Raw genomic sequence first — 18,543 nt, 5'->3', positions numbered from 1 at the left:
TTAGAGGAAAACCTGGCCATATGGGAAGAAAGAGGAGATTATCGCTTTTGTTCGCTCGGCCTCAGAATAGCATCAAGAGGAGGGGGGCAGCAGGAGAAAACAGCAGGAGGCAGGAGATGAAAAAAAACAGGTAGAAGTGACGGTGGGAATGGAAACTAGGAGCAGGAGCAGAGGACTGAGGATCATTTTCCATCCTTGACTCAACGAGAGAAAATCTTCCCACTGGCGATGCATGAAACGCCTTCGACCGTCCCTTCCAAGCTCCTGCATTTGGGCACAGGAACCCTGGCAGAGCACAGGAAGTGATGCGATTTACGCGTTGGGTAAACAAGGAAAAGGATTACGCCCCCACCTGTGGGCTATTTTGGATGGCGGTAGGTGCAGTGGAGCGTGGCAGAAGCAGCTCCACGGAGGCCGACCGCACCGCCTCCACCTTCGATTTTTGGAAAAGTCCCCGAGCAAGAAAGAGAGAAAAAAAGAAAGGAGAGTGACAAGCAGTGAATAAATATCAATGCTGCCTTGACGCTATGGGAAGACAAGCCGTAGCAAAGCAGAAAAAATGATGCAGACGCTTTTTTCAATAGACAGGTACATAAAAAAAAGAAAATCTCCAATATTTCAAATGTTATGTTTTCTGCTTCATGCTATTAGCAGAAAACAAGATTCTCCAATTCTGTTTGCGATCTTCATGGACAGGATTTCAAGGAATGGTCAGGGGATGTTCAGTTTGGTGACCACAGGATTGCGTCCCTGTTCTTTGCAGATGATAGGGTCCTGCTGGCGTCATCAGGCTGTGACCTCCCAGCACGCACTGGGGTGGTTTGCAGCTGTGGGTGAAGTGGTCAGGATGAGGATCAGCACCTCCAAGTCAGAGGCCATGGACAAAGGTGGTTTGTCCTCTCCGAGTGGGGACTGAGGCACCGCCTCAAACGAAGGAGTTCAAGTATCTCAGTACCGGACCGTCATGGTGAAGAAGACACTGAGCTAGAAGGTGAGGCTTTCGATTTACCGGTCGATCTTTGTTCCAACCCTCACCTACGAGCTCTGGGTGGTGACCGAAAGAATGAGGTCATGGATACAAGCGTCAGAAATGAGTTTCCTTCGCAGGGTGGCCGGGCGCACCCTTAGGGACAGGGTGGGGACCTCGGACATCCACGAGGAGGTCGGAGTCGAGCCGCTGCTCCTCTGCATTGAAAGGAGCCAGTTGAGGTGGTTGGGGCATCGAGTCGGGACGCCTCCTGGTCGCCTCCTGGTGGAGAAGATGATCCGGGCACGACCACCTGGGAGGAGACCGTGGCACAGATTCAGATTCAGGACACGCTGGGGGGATGATGTCTCCCAGCAGGCCTGGGAATCCCCCAGGAGGAGCTGGTGGACGTGGCCCTGGAAAAGACCGTCAGGGCTGACCTCCTCTGCCTGCTGCCACCGCGACCCGGTCCCGGATAAACGACGGAAAATGAAGATAAGAAGATTTTTCATCAGTTCAGTTACCATGCAGATACATTTTTCTGTAGCCTACTGATGTTACTGAAGCTACAAGAAGGCATTTATGGGAAATGGAAAGGAAGAGTGGCTTTGTCCAGTTAGCGACCCAAATACAGTTCAAGCCTCAAGCTCAGTACCTGCATTTTCACATGTTTGTTTCAAAGAAAAAAAAAATACTGCTGAGTTTATTCCTTCCTCCTTCCTCTATCTGAAAATCACCTCACTTCACAAAAGCAGATGCTCTTTCTGTAGTTTCCACAGACTCATTAAGATGCACCGTCTGATGCGCTGATATGACTAATCTCATAAAAGTGCCGCCGTCCTTCGCCTCATTAAATCCGAATTCCCTGAATAAATTATTAATAAAAACAACAAAATGGATGACTTCCTGCTTGTAAGGCACTAATATGAATAATAATATCAGAGAGGATGCATCGTCATCCCCCTGGCATGGTGGGAGTGTGTCAGTGGGGCAGAGATATGGGAGTGAGAGAGAGAGAGCACTACTAATTATATTTTCATCACCATCATCATCAAGTGAGAGCTTGGAGGGGAGGAGGCTAATTAATGCACAGTGATGGGATTATCAGGACTATGTGCTGTTGTTGGACAAATACACACACACAGATATAAATAAACACCTGGGTTATCCACCTTCCCGCCAAGGTGCCGCCGCCTCAGAGGCCCCTGGGAGGAAATGACATCATCAACACCTGACGCTCCCGCAGTCATCAGCATGCAGGCGCAGCAATTAGCGAGGGAGAGCGCCGTGCTATGTGAGGATGACTGGCAGCTCGTCACTGGTGCTCGATTTTACCAGTGTGAGTCATTATCCAAACACACACACACACACACACACACACACACACACACACACACACAGGCACGCATAGCCTCAGGGCCAGAAAACAAGACCATGCGGCCTCGGGGCAGAAAAATTCATGCACCTCTAACACGCTCGCGCTGCATGAAATGATGAATATGTTCACAAATAAAACCACGCAGGCTCTGTGTCAATAACTCCAAAATCGTCTAAAAAATATTTAAATAAAAAGGAGAATGTTTATTTCTGTCTTCCCTTCCTTCTAAAAAAAAAAAAAAAAAAAACTTTCTCTTGACGGACATGTAAATGAGTGAGGAATTCCACGTCCATCAAGCCTAAAATATGTATTGACGATTGCTTTTCTATTAATTTCTGGATTACCTGAGGTGGGCTTTGATTAAATTTGAAGCTGTGTTTTTTTTTTTTTTTTAAATGTTACCTTGGCATTAGCACTGTTCACCACTGACATCTGCAGCCACGTTCACCGCCTGAGGAACGCTAACCCACCGACCTTTAATAATTACACCTGCATAAATTTCTGATTTCTTTAAAAAAAAAAAAAAAAAAAAGTTAAAAGGAGTTAAATCAACAGAGCAGAGGCTGTGACGTAACATCCACACCACGTTCGTTGGAAAAGTAAGTTACCAATTCATTAATTTGCTGAAATGAGTTATGACCACTTTCTGTTATTCTGCACTGTGTTACCCAAATTCATTTAAAAAGCAGAGGAACCGACTTGCAGGATCCAAAATTTCTGCTCCTTTTCAGTCAAGGTAAAAAAAAAAAAATGGATTCAGAAGTGCGCCATTGGTGATAAAACATAACAAATCTGTTGGCCATAGTTTCTATACACATTCATGCAAATATTCCCACTTCAGTATAAATGAAATAACATAATATAACGGTTCATGAAGAGTTTAAAACTCTTGCAGAACAGTTAGTTTATATTTATCCAAATAATTTAGATATCTGCATCTACGATCAGAAAATCCTTTAATATTTGCCTTTATTTTCCCCATTCTGTGTCTGGCGTTAGTAGAAGTACTGATATCTGACTGCAGTAGAAGTAGAAGTACTGTTCCTCTGCTGGTATGTGACTGCAGTAGAAGTAGAAGTACTGTTCCTCTGCTGGTATGTGACTGCAGTAGAAGTAGAAGTACTGTTCCTCTGCTGGTATGTGACTGCAGTAGAAGTAGAAGTACTGTTCCTCTGCTGGTATTTGACCTCAGTAAAAGTAGAAGTACTGCTCCTCTGCTGGAATCTGACTGCAGCAGAAGTAGAAGTACTGTTCCTCTGCTGGTATTTGACTGCAGTAGAAGTAGAAGTACTGTTCCTCTGCTGGTATTTGACTGCAGTAGAAGTAGAAGTACTGTTCCTCTGCTGATATTTGACTGCAGCAGAAGTAGAAGTACTGTTCCTCTGCTGGTATCTGACTGCAGTAGAAGTAGAAGTACTGTTCCTCTGCTGGTATTTGACCTCAGTAAAAGTAGAAGTACTGCTCCTCTGCTGGAATCTGACTGCAGCAGAAGTAGAAGTACTGTTCCTCTGCTGGTATTTGACTGCAGTAGAAGTAGAAGTACTGTTCCTCTGCTGGTATTTGACTGCAGTAGAAGTAGAAGTACTGTTCCTCTGCTGATATTTGACCTCAGTAAATGTAGAAGTACTGTTCCTCTGCTGGTATTTGACTGCAGTAGAAGTAGAAGTACTGTTCCTCTGCTGGTATCTGACTGCAGTAGAAGTAGAAGTACTGTTCCTCTGCTGGTATCTGACTGCAGTCGAAGTAGAAGTACTGTTCCTCTGCTGGTATCTGACTGCAGTCGAAGTAGAAGTACTGTTCCTCTGCTGGTATGTGACTGCAGTAGAAGTAGAAGTACTGTTCCTCTGCTGGTATGTGACTGCAGTAGAAGTAGAAGTACTGTTCCTCTGCTGGTATGTGACTGCAGTAGAAGTAGAAGTACTGTTCCTCTGCTAGTATCTGACCGCAGTAAAAGTAGAAGTACTGTTCCTCTGCTGGTATTTGACTGAAGTAAAAGTAGAGGTACTGTTCCTCTGCTGGTATCTGAATGCAGTAAAAGTAGAAGTACTGTTCCTCTGCTAGTATTTGACTGCAGTAGAAGTAGAAGTACTGTTCCTCTGCTGGTATCTGACTGCAGTAGAAGTAGAAGTACTGTTCCTCTGCTGATATCTGACCGCAGTAGAAGTAGAAGTACTGTTCCTCTGCTGGTATGTGACTGCAGTACAAGTAGAAGTAGTGCAGTAAAAATCTCCTGCAGTAAAAGTCCAAAGTGTCTCATTTCAAATGTCCTGACTGAGCTCCTTTTTCCAAACAGTAACTGTGTTAGCTGGGATCTTTTCCATGCAGTTAGAAAAGGAGGAGAGAACACGCTGCACACTACATGCTTTTAAAGGGGCATTACGCTAAAACTGAAGTGAGGACCCTGTAGACTCAACTGACACATGTGGAGTAAGCACATTGTATGATGTTGAGGCTACATGGTTCTCATTGCCCATGATACTTATTCCACATTTTCACCAGCTAAGTCTAGAGTTTTTTCATGGTGCAGCTTTTATTGTGAAATTTGGAAATGACAAGAAGTCTAACCAACAAAGTAGGAGCACGATCCTCTTCTCAACTTTGCTGACTTGAGCTTTTATTGTGAAAGGTCTCCGATGGTCCTGCCCATGATGCAGGTGTTTCTGAGGTCGGTTTAGATTGTACTTATTGTGACAGAGTGAGGGTGAAAACATTAAAATTAATAAAATCCGCGTATATCTGAAAATCGGAACTAAGCCTGATTTCACAGAAGTTCATGTTTTCCTAAAGCAGAGCTCAAATCAGTGAGATCTGTGTGTGTGTGTGTGTGTGTGTGTGTGTGTGTGTGTGTGTGTGTGTGTGTCAGTGCACCCGCTGCCTCATTCACTGACTGTGCTCATGTCAGTGTGAAAAGATAAAAGGTCAAGCAGTGATGTTTGGGTGTTGGTACATCATGATCAGTACCCATACACACACACACACACACACACACACACACACATACAGGAGCGCACGCACACACACACACACACACACACACACACACACACACACACACACACACACACACACACACACACCACAAATTCAAGGAACAGGCCTTCAGCAGGAACTCTGTGTTCACTGAACAAGTCGCTATTGCAAAAAGTACCGTCATGTACGAGCAGGTAGGAGTTTTTTTTCCAGGATTATCTAATATATATCACAGTATATACGTGTGTGTGTGTGTGTGTGTGTGTGTGTGTGTGTGTGTGTGCTGAATATAACATGCAGGGTGTGTAGGTGAATCCTTCGCCTCTTCACCCTGAGCTCCCATTGGCTGTCACTGTGCGTTAACAGGGCTGCACACTTACAGAAAAAATGATCCAATCCAAGTTCTTCTTCTTAATATTTTGATGTGGATTATTACTCATGATAACTCGTGTTGCTTAACGAAATAAAAAATATTTTACCACAGTGTTGCGCCTTTTTTAGTGTCATATTTGTCACCCTAGCAGCATGCTTCCAGAATTTTCTTCACTCAAGTGTCAATCAAGTGTCATTTTATTGATCCTAGTGGGCTAATCTGCCTTAGTCTGCCTTGTTTCAGCATATTTATACTTATTCCTGGAAAAATTACTGAAACAAGTGAAACTACATTGGAAACCAGCGGGATTATCTCATTATTTCATTTTTTTTTTTTTTCCTTGTTTGAAGAAAAACAAGATCTTAAACTGGAAACACAAAATGCTAAAAATGTCAAGTGTGTCTGAGGTGAAGCCCAACCTGCAGCACAAGGAAAAAGCGAATAATAATCAATAATCAATACCGTCTCTTTGAACAGAGCTGCACGCTCATTCTACCAAAACATGAGACGAGAGTTTTTTTGGTTTTTTTTCTGTCATGGAGGCTCAGTGTGGGCCGCAGCTTTCTCATCTGTCAGTGACTTTAATCTCCTCCTGTTAGAAGAAAAAAAAAAAAAAGAAAAGAACAACGTGCACCCTTGCTCTTTCTTATTTAGGAGAAAAGACACGGGTTTCTCCTCGCTCGCACTTTTTGGGGACGGGATGGGGGGGAACGAAAGGAAACGTGGCGGGTGGAAAACGTGACGGAGGAGATTAGGCAGCGACAGTCAATGAGTCAGGGAAGGACAAAAACTCAATGGGGCTGACTGTGCGTGTGTGTGTGTGTGTGTGTGTGTGTGTGTGTGTGTGTGTGTGTGAGAGTGTCTACACTGTGACGTAGGACGTGCGTTGGCATTCGACGGGCCATATGGAGCCCGCGTTGGCCATACGGTGACAAAACCTCTGACATGCAGCCTGCTGAGATGAAACACCATCATAACTGCTGCTGAGACAAATTAATTGATTAGTCGATCAACGGAAAACCGATCATTTCCAATTTGGATAATCATTTCAGTCTTTCATCACCCAACACTTGCTGATTTCACTGCTTTTCTCCATTCATATCATTATGAAGTGAAGCAATTTGAAGACCTCATCTGCACCCTGGTAACTTGTGATGGACATTTCTCATTATTATATATTATCACTGACAACATGATCAGTGACAGGAGCTGGAAGCGGCAGCGCTCGTCCTAACCTGACACCGCGCTTAAATTTACACGTTTCTGGAGGTGGCGGGAGAAAATCCGTCGCTCGCTCGGTGTCCTCGTGTCGCTGAAAGATTTTTAATTTTGAGTGTCTGAGCTCAATCCATAGTTAGAGCTCAAAAACTGCACTGAAGCAAGGCAACACGACACTGCCGTCCCCCAAGAGCGATGATTTCACCTCCATGTTTGCATATTTTGTACATGTTAAAATTATCTTGCATAATTGCATTATTTTATGTTATATAAATATAATATTAGATCGCTGACTTGATGCTGCGTATATTTTGTATTGCACTCCAATGTTGTGGAAGAGCCCAACCGGGGACTGGAGTTGAGAATTAGCACTAGCTATAAACTCTATATGCATCACATCAGCTGCAAGCCTGTAACTATGTTTGACTGCATTGTCCCTGTCAAATAAATAAATCAAATAAAAAAAAAAATTCTTTATCTTCTTGAAATGAGCAACTGATAGATAGACAGACATAGAGACAGATAGATAATACAAGAAAATTAGCCAAAAATTAAAAAAAAAAAAAAAAAAAAAAATGACCTGAAATTTATCAATAAAAAAGTATACATTATAAATACTACAATTATTTATTTAAAAATCAGATCAGTGATTCTAGATTGACACCAGATTGCGTGTGTTTAATTGATGGCTGAAAGAGTGTGAAATATAGTGAAATTAAGCTTAACTTAAGTATTTTTGCTGAGGGGCCTCTGGGAGACCCTCAGGGGCCCCCTGTGGGTCCCTGGACCGCACTCTGAATTTCCCGAGGTTTTTTGAAAATCAGATTTCGGTGGAGTTTGAGATTTCAAACATGGACAAAACATCCGCTTTAGGACGACCGGGAAACGTTTTGCTCTCCGCAGCCAATCATTGAATCACTGAAGCAGAACACCATTTTCAAAAAAAAACTAAAAAAAAAAAAATAATCTAATTTGAAAAGTGAGAGATTTTGATTACAAGTTGTAAAATCTTTAGCACTCCTGCATGATTTGAAAAATGGTTTGTTGACATGCAAAAATGTTGGGAAATTGTAGTAAATGGGCCGAATGTTAAAAATCACTGATGTGGCCCTTTAACAATGAAATGAATCACCGACTTCTCTGGACTGAAATGCATTCAGCAAAGTCAGCATCTGTTCATTTGAAGACATGCCAGTGCGTTATTGGCCTTACAACCACTGGAAACTGAATGCACAGGCTTGCCTGGGCGGAAAAAAAATGTTTAGACCCATTAATGTTTAAACACGTGCCTCCGAAACGTCCGTGGCCCCAGATCCTGAAGGTTAAGGCGCCCCTGCTTACAACAGCCATGACATCGCTCTGCGCCTTTCTTTTGACCAACTACGCCAAATACGATTATTCCAGACACAAGCACCTCAAACTAAGAAAGACGAAAAGATCTTTGTGTTTCTGTCCCTGAGAGGGTTCATCAGCTGTAATGCTGTTTGCCTCTGCAGCGCCCATTACGCCCACTTACAGGTTATCTTCCAGCACAATGCACCAAGAAAAAATAAAAAATAAAATAAAGAAGGTGATTTGGAGTCATGTGCCGGGCGAGAACACCTCGCGACATTTACTTTAATGCAAATAATTGAGCCAACTCTGACCTCTCATGTCGGAGCGTGGAGCCGCGGTGAACACGTGGCGTCAAATCAGCGTCACAGCTCGGCGAAGCGACATGAGCCTGTGCAAGCAGTGAGCTCATTCACAAAAAAAAAAAAAAAAAGAAAAGAAAAGAAAGAGAGCAGGGCAAACCACTCCAACCGCAGCCGACCAGGTCTGAGAGTAAAGGTACAGAGTGGATTCTCATGAGTGGCGGCCTGACCTCACCTGGCCCGACCTTTGTGTCAAACAAAATGAAGGACCATGCTGGGGCTAACAAGTTACAATAATTATATTACTTAACTCATTAGTTTTGTCTTTTAAATTTAGTAATCAGTATAAAGTACTTTTTTATAATATTTATATTGCTTTTTGCTATTTATTATCTGTTTATACTGTTTATAGTGTAAATTATGTTTCATATCTTGCTATCCACTTTGCTGCTGTAATGCATGAAATTTCCCCAAGATATTCAAGATATTCAAAGGAATATCTTATCTTATCTTATTTTTCACTTTTGAAAATGTTCCTTTTTCACTCTCTTACAGTCTGCAACTGTGACATTTTTTTTTTTTATCTATGTGTTGTATTTAATCCATTTTCAGTGTGAATAACGTTATCTGAATAAGCTGTTTTTAGCAACTGCAGCTGTGCATTAATCCTATTTTTTTTTTAAAGTGTGTGCATCATGTAAAAATATGTGCATTAATCCTTCAACACTATTACGACAATAAACACAGAAGTAAAATGGCTGCACTTGGATCCACATGGTCTCAGGGTTTGTCTGGACTCGTGCATTTCACTGTTCCCCACATAAACTGCTTGAATTTACACACGCTGAAACAGGGGTTCTCAAACTGGGGGTCGGGACCCCCCGGCGGGTCATGAGATACTTTTTGGGGGTCGCAAGATGAGTAAGACACAAGGGAAGGCATAAACATTTTTAATATAAACAATTATCATGATTATTTGTTCACATGTTTCCTTGTGGAGTACTGGGTAGTTTTACTGCACAGCGCCCCCTGTGGTGCTGTTTTACGGATTAAGAACCAGAGCTTCAGAGGAACCAGTTTAACTTTGGGAGCTTGTGACTTAGATCTTATTCTTTATTTTTTATTAGATCTTATTCTTTATGTTTTATTTATTTAGTTAGATCTTATTCTTTATTATTTATTCTTTATTTTTTTCTTTATTTTTTCTTTATTTAATCTTGTAATCTGTGGATACTGCTGAAAAACTGAATTTCCTTCGGGATGAGTAAAGTATCTATCTATCTATCTATCTATCTATCTATCTATCTATCTAACACAGTTTTTTTTTTTTTTTTAGCCACGCTTGTTATGTAAACTCACAGCATGTCAGAACTCAAAGTGTCCACTTACAGTAACAGTAATAATCAACTAATTTTGTCCAGGTAAGTGTTAGTTATTGATTATTTCTCCTGTAAAGATGGTCATTCTGTGTTTTTAATCGGTGGCAGGATACCTTCCAGGCTGAAATGTACCGTCATTTTCTGCACCGATGCCTGAGTTTCTATCCCGAGCGCAATTATTTCGCTCTGAATGTCTTCGTCTTGCTCTTTTCTAACTCGTCCTCACAGTTATCCACTTCAGGCGCGAAGGCTGGATGTAAATACCGAGAGCGGCCGTGAAAGCGGGCGGCTCAAGGTGTTGTGTAAGTGCCTCCACTTAACACATTTCCAGTGGATGGGCTCCCTCAGAGTGTGTGTTTACATGCCCAAACAATCATGCGAGTGGAATTACAGCGGCATGTTATGAAACCCACAAAACAGAACAAGCAGCAATTCATGAATCGACAGCATTACAGGCAGCAGAGGAGCCGCACAGGATCAAAGAGTTACTGTGGCAGGAAAGTGCTGAGAGATAAAAGCACATAGAGCGATTTTCTCTGATATCGCAGAATTTCATTTGGGGCAGCGTCGTGTCAACATGAAGGTTTAGCAGGACCAGACACTGAACCACATCAGAGAGGAGAGTGTGATGGAAAAGTTCGGTGAGAGTTTGTACAGCTCTTCTGCACAACGGAGAGAGAAAAGACAAGAAAAGATGATAACATAAAATCAGACGAGACGTAAAAAGACGAGAAAGACAAGCAATGAGCACCAGGAAAGAAAAGAGAAAAGAAAAGAGAAAACGGAAAAAAAGTTAAAAGACAAGACAAGGAAAGGAAAGGAAAGAAAAAAGATGAAAAAAGAAAGAAGAAAAGATAAGATAAGAAAACAACAAGAAAAACAAGAGAAAAAGGAAGAAAAAAGATAAGAACAGATATGGACAGAAAAAAAAAGAAAAAAGAAAAAACAAGTACAACAGAAGAGACAACAAACGAAGAAAAAAGAAGAAAATACAAAGAGCACATGAAAAGGAAAGTGCACTGAAATGACAAGGACAGAAGAAAAATGAAAGAAGAGAAAAGAAAAGCAAAAAGAAAAGACAAGACAAGGAAAGGAAAGGAAAGGAAAGGAAAAGGAAAGGAAAGGAAAGGGAAAGGAAAAGGAAAGGAAAAGAAAAAGAAAGGAAAAGAAAGGAAAGGGAAAGAAAAGAAAGGAAAGGAAAGGAAAGGGAAGGAAAGGAAAGGGAAGGGAAAGAAAAGGAAAGGGAAAGAAAAAGAAAGGAAAGGAAAGGAAAGGAAAGGAAAGGAAAGGAAAGGAAAGGAAAGGAAAAGGAAAAGAAAAGAAAAAGAAAGGAAAGGAAAGGAAAGGAAAGGAAAGGGAAAATATACTGAAATAAATGCACCTCCTGATCAATATTATTTATGGCCTAATTAGGCAGAACAGCTTGTTCCTACTTTCTGATGTTAAACAACACTTTGTCATGACGGCACCTCATAAAAAAAAGTCAACATCTGAGGTCAAAAATAAATAAATAAATAAATAAACAACACAGAATTCAACTGCAGGTCAGTGTCAAAATAAAAGCCCCTGATAGCTTATTTCCAACAGAAGAGCTCCATGTATCAGGAGAAAATGTACAGTGTAAATTAATGTTTACTATTACATCATTTTAAAGGCATTAATATTAATTATTACAGAAAGATTCAGTAATAATGACAATAATTCACCTTTTACTGCTCGCTGTTGTGAAATTGTCTGCTCTGGAGCCGGAAGGGATTGAGTGTAATGTTCAAACACTTTTTCTCTTTAACCCTAACCCTAACCCTAATGGCTTTATAGGGTTAAAGTAAGTCATATTTTTACATCCAAGGTAAACTCACTCTGAATGTTCTTGTAAGTGATCAAAAAATAAGAGAGAAACTCAGAAGAAATCCAGCAAAGAGAGTGAAAAGCAAGGAACTGAAAAAAAAACTATGTCAATTCTAAGAAATGATCTATTTGACTTAAAAAAAAAATAAAAAGAAGAAGAAGAAGAAGGTCGGAGTGTGATTGCAGCGAGGTTAAGAGGCAGGCGCTGCTGAACACTGTACGCACTGTAACGACGGGGCTTGTTTAAGCGGCGGAGGGAACATCCTTGATACGTCGTGAATACGGCTCTGTGTTCTGCTCACAAGGCCAGAACATCAGTGGAAGAAGCTCTCCTTCATCCTTTCAGCCTGGGCACATAATGAACACACTGACATACAAAAAAAAAAACCTTTTCTCAACTGTTCCTTAAACCTTATGATGCCTAAAAAGTGCCACAACGGGACCTGCACCCTTATTAAAGCCTGTCATTTCCTCAGGTGTGATTTGAGAAGATAAAAAAATATATATCTGACCACCAGAGAGTCGAAAAGATTCAAAGAAAAGACAGATTTCTTTTATAGGATACTGCAATGAGGAGTCTTAATTAAGAGTCTTAAGGCTCACTCCATATAAAATCAACCAATTCAGAAAAAAAAAAAAAAAATCCCACCTGGCCCCCTCAGAATCAGCTGATTTTTCTTCTATAATATTGTTTGCATATTCAGTATGTACACAGTATGTAGTCTACATGAGGCTACATACTGCACAAGTGCCATATCAAAATCCCCATGAAGATTTTTTACTTTGATGGTGATTAATCTACAATTAATCAGAATCAGAATCAGAATCAGAATACTTTATTGATCCCCAGGGGGAAATTACTTTTTGTTACAATAACAACTCCCACTCCAAGTGTAAAGTAAAAAGAGCAAATAGTCAAGAAAAATAAAGAAAGGAATATAAATATAAATATAAATATATATAGAATAATATATATTGACAAAAAAACGATCTTTTTTTAATATAATATATATAATATTATATTAAAAAAAGATCTTTTTTTGTCAGTACTGTACTTTCTAGGAAGAGATTTCTAGGAAGAGATTTTTCTGGCCACAAACTGCAGGGCAGAGATATTTCTATATGGAAAAACAAAGAAAACCTCTCGTTTGGACGGAGAGCCACCAGTTGTAGGCGTTCCATCTACTCACCAGGTTCCAGAAGAGAGGGTTGAAAATGATGGCGATCACAGCGACGCAGAACCTCGAGTCGCGAACGTCAACGTGCTTCAGGACGTCCTCCATCGGAGACATGTCCACCTGAGAGGCAGAGCAGAGTTTGAGAAAATGAGGCCGAAAGTGTTTCAGTTCATCAGGAGGAAGGAAAACGTAGCCTGATATGTATTCATGAATCAGTTTTAAATGTGTTTCAAGTGTCGGCCACCAAACTGCACAGATGTGAAAAACGACACGGGGCTGCTGCTCGAGTCTCGTCTCGGTCTCAAGTCGTTTTTATCATTTTTGGACTCAGACTCGTCCTGGTTCTCAGCTACAATATCAGATGTTGTCTCTTTTCTCCAAATAGATTAAAATTTTCCAAGATGAGTTTTTCTCCATCTGTTCAACTGCCTGCAAAACAAAACCCCTCCATCTTAACAAGTCACTTAGTGTCTTATTCAGTCTTACAAGTGGAAAAATCTGCCAGTGGGATTAGATAATCCCACTTGTTCCCACTGGAGTTTCACTTGCTTTATTCATTTTTCTCAGAACAAGTATATAAATCTGTTGAGACAAGGCAGAACAAGGCAGATCAGCCCACTAGGATCAAGAAAATGATGTTTGACTCAAGAAAATTCTGGAAACAAGTTGATTAGTATTGGGCACAAATGAGATTATTTTATCCCATTGAGAGATTTTTTTTTTTTTTTAAAAACTTATTTGAAGGAAAAACAAGATTTAAAGACAGAGTATGAGACTAAAAGATTGACTTGACTTGAATTTACTTAAATATGGAGATTTTTTTTGCATATTTTAAAGTGATTTCACCTGTGTGAGGCAAGAAATTGATACAGAATACAAAGCTTCTGCAGGCACATCCATATTCATCTTGACTCTGTATGTCTTGGCACATTATTTTTTTAGATTTGGGATAGCATGTACATTGCTTTATTGGCTTATTGCCTCTTTTCGTCTCGAATACCCTGCAGGTCATTACCCTTTCTCCACCAGATCTGGTCTCGGCCACGCTGCCCTCCCTGCAGCCGCCGGCCTCAGAGCCGCTGTGACGGCAGCAGCTTCCCATACGGCGTTTTCACCGCGAGCCGAGGAACAACAGATGAAAGATGACGTGCGGCACAGAGCGAGGAGCTTGGTATATAAATCAATTCAAATAACAGACATGGGAATGAGCGGTGTAGACTGAGCGTAAAATCAGATGTGCATCTCTCTCGCTCCACAACCGCAAAATCATCCTGTGATCTGAGACCGACGGAGCTGAGACTGAGCAAATGTTCAACACTTCTCTAGCTGCCAAGATAGATTCCCTCCTCGTTCGCTCTCTGCGTTTTTACACCTGATTAATGTCACAGTCATGCAGGGAATTCAAGTTCACCGATGGCAGATGAGAGGAGCAACACAGCTCGTCTTTCATGGCAAGGACCCTCCCTGACCTTGTGTTTAATACGTCAGACGGCGGGTTCACATAAAGGGGAGGGAATCGTAAAAACATCAAGTATTTCTTGTCATTTCACACAGTGGAAGTGCCTCCATCTCCACTTTCAGGCTGATTTTAGTTGTTAGGATATTAAACTTTAGGTCCAACTTCGGTCTCCCATCTAAAGTTGAGTCGAGTCACTTTTATTTCTTATGGAGCATTTAAAAACAACAGGAGTTAACCTAAAGTGCGTTACAATGCAAATGTGCACAATTAAAAAAGCCGAGACTAAAAAGGAAAACACATTTAAGAACCAAGAAAAAAAATCAAGTGTCATCAAAACAGGAAATTAAGAAGTTAAGAGGAAATGAAGGAAACCAGCAACAGATTAAAATTCAGCAAGAGGATGTGAGAGGCAGGCTAAACTAAGGGTGGCGCTAAATGAACTAAAACCAAGAGGAAAAAAAAAGTCTTGAAACAACCAACCCTGATTATAACGAACACAATTCAAAGTGCTGGTGTCTCAATAATGAACAAGTGGAAACAATAGGGAACTAATAGAAAACACCAGAAAGACTCAATTTCATCCAACATTAACTGCTAATTACACTTTGAACCTTTTGGAATAGCTCCTCTCGTATGATTATGGCTTCGATGACTAACCCGGCTGCTTTGATAGATAATTTGACATGACTTTTTTTTTTTTTTTTATGACTTTATTCATTCTAATTATTAGTTTCAAAGACTTGTGGAACAAAATTTTTTGTGGATTTTTTTTTACATCAGTGCCTTGGACTATTTTCACACCACAATGAACACTTGAGTTTCATCATATAGTGAATCCTCTAAATGCTAAATCATAGCAACAATAATACAGTTATTAACGGCAGAAAGTGAAGTTGAGGCACGATTAACCATCAGCGTGCGTCAGTGGCTGAGGACAGGGCGCTGCCGGCGTCGCCCTGCAGGGTTTTCTCCGGGCGTCACGCTGAGGGTCATAAAGTGAGACGGGGAAAATTCAGCCGATGTGCATCGACTGATAAATCCGTCACAGCCTGGGAGAGATGGAGAGATCCGATAGCTGATTTTGTCACGCTTAACGCTCGCAACCCTCCTCGTGATTTACACACGACATGCCGAGAGAGCTGACTTTATCCTGAAGCAACGGATTTGTGTTAAAACTACACATTTACGATTAAGATCAATAACGCACTGCACCAAGACAGACAAGCTGACACAAAATGAGAAAACATTATGTGGCATCTTACATGAATACTTTACAATTTGGTTGAAGCTCTTTTGCAAACCAAAAGCTTGTACGCTTTTATTTTATCAGCTCTAAAACGACGTGGCTTCTTCCTGCACGAGCACACAAGGAAAATGCACAATTCCTGTTTGATGGTGTTTTGAATTGTGCCATTAATGTGGAGAGAGGAGGGTTTCATTGAATACCAAGCAGAGCAAGAATGTGACAGGCATCTCTGATCATTTCTGTCAGCAACTTTACATTCCTCAGGCGTCGGCAGGCGGAAAAAATATGATCGAAACGCCCCGAGTTAAAGCGCACTTTGGCTACTTACCATTCACAGAGCAAAGCCTGAGCCGGGCTTTTAAGAGCTGGTTGCCTACTGTTATGAAATACCAATTTAAAGGAAGAGTTCACACAACACTAAAAAAAAAAAAAAATAGATATTTTCCCTTTTATCCCTTATGCAGTCTGAAATCCAGACAGTTTCTGTGTGATCTGGTGAGGTTTCCACTCTGTCTCCCTTCACCCCAACACAATGGGGCTGGGTGGGTGTTGGTTTGCAAAGCTCAAACCTTCAAAAATTTACATGAAAAAATCTTAATAGCAGCACTACTTTCCAAAAACAATGGAAAGAGCAGCCCTTTACCGGGAGAACGTTCCCTGCCTGAGTGCATTGTGCCGACTGTGCAGTTTGCTGGAGGAGGAACAAAGCTGTGGGCTGGTTTTATTTCTGGGATCGGCCTCAGTTCTTGACGCTTCAGCTCACCGAGACATTTTGGACAATTCTCTGCTTCCAGCTCTGTGGGACCAGTTTGGGGAAGGAAGGCCCTTTCCTGTCCCAGCATGACTGAGCCCCAGTGCACAGAGCAGCTCCATAAAGGCGTGGCCGGCTGAGTTTGGCGTGTAAGAACTTGAGCGGCCCGACAGAGCCCCGACCTCAACCCCATCCAACACCTTTGGGATCAACTAGAACGGAGCAAAGGGGGACCAACTCCATGTTAATGCCTCTGGATTTAGATTGGGAGGTCAGAAAAGCTCCTGTATGTAACATGGAGGTGGAACAATACTTTTGTCCATATAGTGAACATGAAGGATACATTCTCCATATATTTATTTATTTATTTTATTATGACAGTCGTTGTAAATATAGGCTATTTCAGTATAAAACTAATTTAAAATAAATAACAATGAACATACAATAACAAAATGTAGGAAAAGGGAAATACACAAATAAAAAAAACACATAACCTCCTGCTGAAATCGCCTCACTTTCATTTTGACACGACTGAGTCGCACCTCTCGCTTTATGTATCCTCTATGCTTTTATTCTGAAAGGAGCGGAGCGGAAGTTGTTCCTCCGACAAAACCCCCCGGTCCTCCTCCTCCGAGCCTCGGTGTGAGTCTGAGGAGGCTCGCGGACGACAGGCGGCTCCTACAAACCGTCTACACGTGTCGTTATTGTTGTTGTTTGTTTGTTTGTGTTTTTGTTTACCTTGCTGTAGTCCAGGTTGTTGAGGCCTCCGCAGCAGTCCAGCAGCGCACGAGCCGCGGCGTTCTCCTCCGTGTCGGCGGCGGCGTCGCTCATACACACACCCGCAGCGTGTGTGTGTGTGTGTGTGTGTGTGTGTGTGTGTGTGTGTGTGTGTGTGTGTGTGTGTGTGTGTGTGTGTGTGTGTGTGTCGCCTGTAATGGCATGCAGGTGACACTAAAGTGCAAGCCGTCCCTGCTTGGGGTGCTCGTGCTCACCGGGCAGCGCGGGTGACCTCTCACCTACTGCAGTGGCTTCTGGGTAATGTGGTTCAAAGTTCAGCGTTATTGAACCACAGAGCGTGCCGACTGACAGATCATACACACACACACACACACACACGCACACACACACACATACATTTCCACCTTTCACCCAGAAAGTAAATAAAATCTGTTTTGTTGGGACGCTAGACCTGCAGCATATTCACATACAGGCTGAAAAAAACCTTGGCTTTTATTTATTTATTTATTTATTCATTCAGTTATTTATTTATTTTACTCTGCTTTATTTTTAAATGTAATATAATATTTCATTTTAAATTTAAATTATAATTTATTGTTTTCATTATTACTGTTATTTTTATGTGTTATTTTTTCTTAATTTTTTTCTTATTTTTAAATGTATTTTTTCTTATTTTTTTAATTTTATTTTTTTCATAATCAGGAGTGTGGAAGCAGTCAGGTTAAACTTAGTCAGCCCATATTTTTCTTTTGATTTGTGGTCACCTTTATGGGGCTGCATGTAAACTTCACAGGATATATAAATTATTAAAACATGACATGACATGAAGAGTATTTCATACACTGAAATATTGATTTGAATATAACAACTGGAGCAGTGTTGTGTGCTTGTGAAAGAAATCAGAGCTTAAAAAAAAATAAACTGTTTTGTAGAAGGTAGTGAAGAATAAATTTTGAGTGGGGAAATTTTAAAAATGTAATGAAAATATCCTGTCAATACCAGATTTAATGTTTGCATTACACAGCACATATTGCAAACATGCAGAAATATGTTAATGTGTTTGTATCTAATATACCTTTAAAAAAAAAAAAAGAAAACACCACCATATGAAAAATACAGCTAGAACTGAGACTAAACAAAAATTACAGTAAAATATTAAAAATAAAAAAGGAAATTAAAAAATAAATGGGAAATAAAGTAAAGAAATAAAGTGTACCGAGCCCTCACAGAAAATTAGTGAAACAAATTAAGTAAAACTGCAAAACTATATGAAAATAGAAAACTATATCTATCTATCTATATCTATCTATCTATCTATCTTTCTATATATATAGATAGATAGATAGATAGATAGATTTATTTATATATATAAATTGATTTAAAAAAAAAAAAAAAAAAAAAACC

The 18,543-nt window shown here is 40.7% G+C and overlaps 1 protein-coding gene across 1 annotated transcript in view; it reads right to left on the bottom strand.

The window, feature by feature from the left end:
- Nucleotides 1-17,407, bottom strand: part of pemt (phosphatidylethanolamine N-methyltransferase) — a 100,755-nt gene extending 83,348 nt beyond the window's left edge. The window contains exons 1-2 of the mRNA XM_030078679.1: nt 17,140-17,407; nt 12,958-13,065 (exon numbers count right to left, since the gene is read on the bottom strand). Coding sequence (XP_029934539.1) covers nt 12,958-13,065; nt 17,140-17,232 — 201 coding nt within the window. The 5' untranslated portion in view covers nt 17,233-17,407. The remainder of the gene's footprint in view (nt 1-12,957; nt 13,066-17,139) is intronic.
- Nucleotides 17,408-18,543: the final 1,136 nt, after the last annotated feature.

The sequence above is a fragment of the Myripristis murdjan genome, chromosome 19, assembly GCF_902150065.1.
Source record: "Myripristis murdjan chromosome 19, fMyrMur1.1, whole genome shotgun sequence".
In the NCBI taxonomy this organism is placed as follows: domain Eukaryota; kingdom Metazoa; phylum Chordata; class Actinopteri; order Holocentriformes; family Holocentridae; genus Myripristis; species Myripristis murdjan.
Note: the sequence above shows the minus strand (reverse complement) of the source record. Positions and strands in the feature narration are given on the sequence as shown.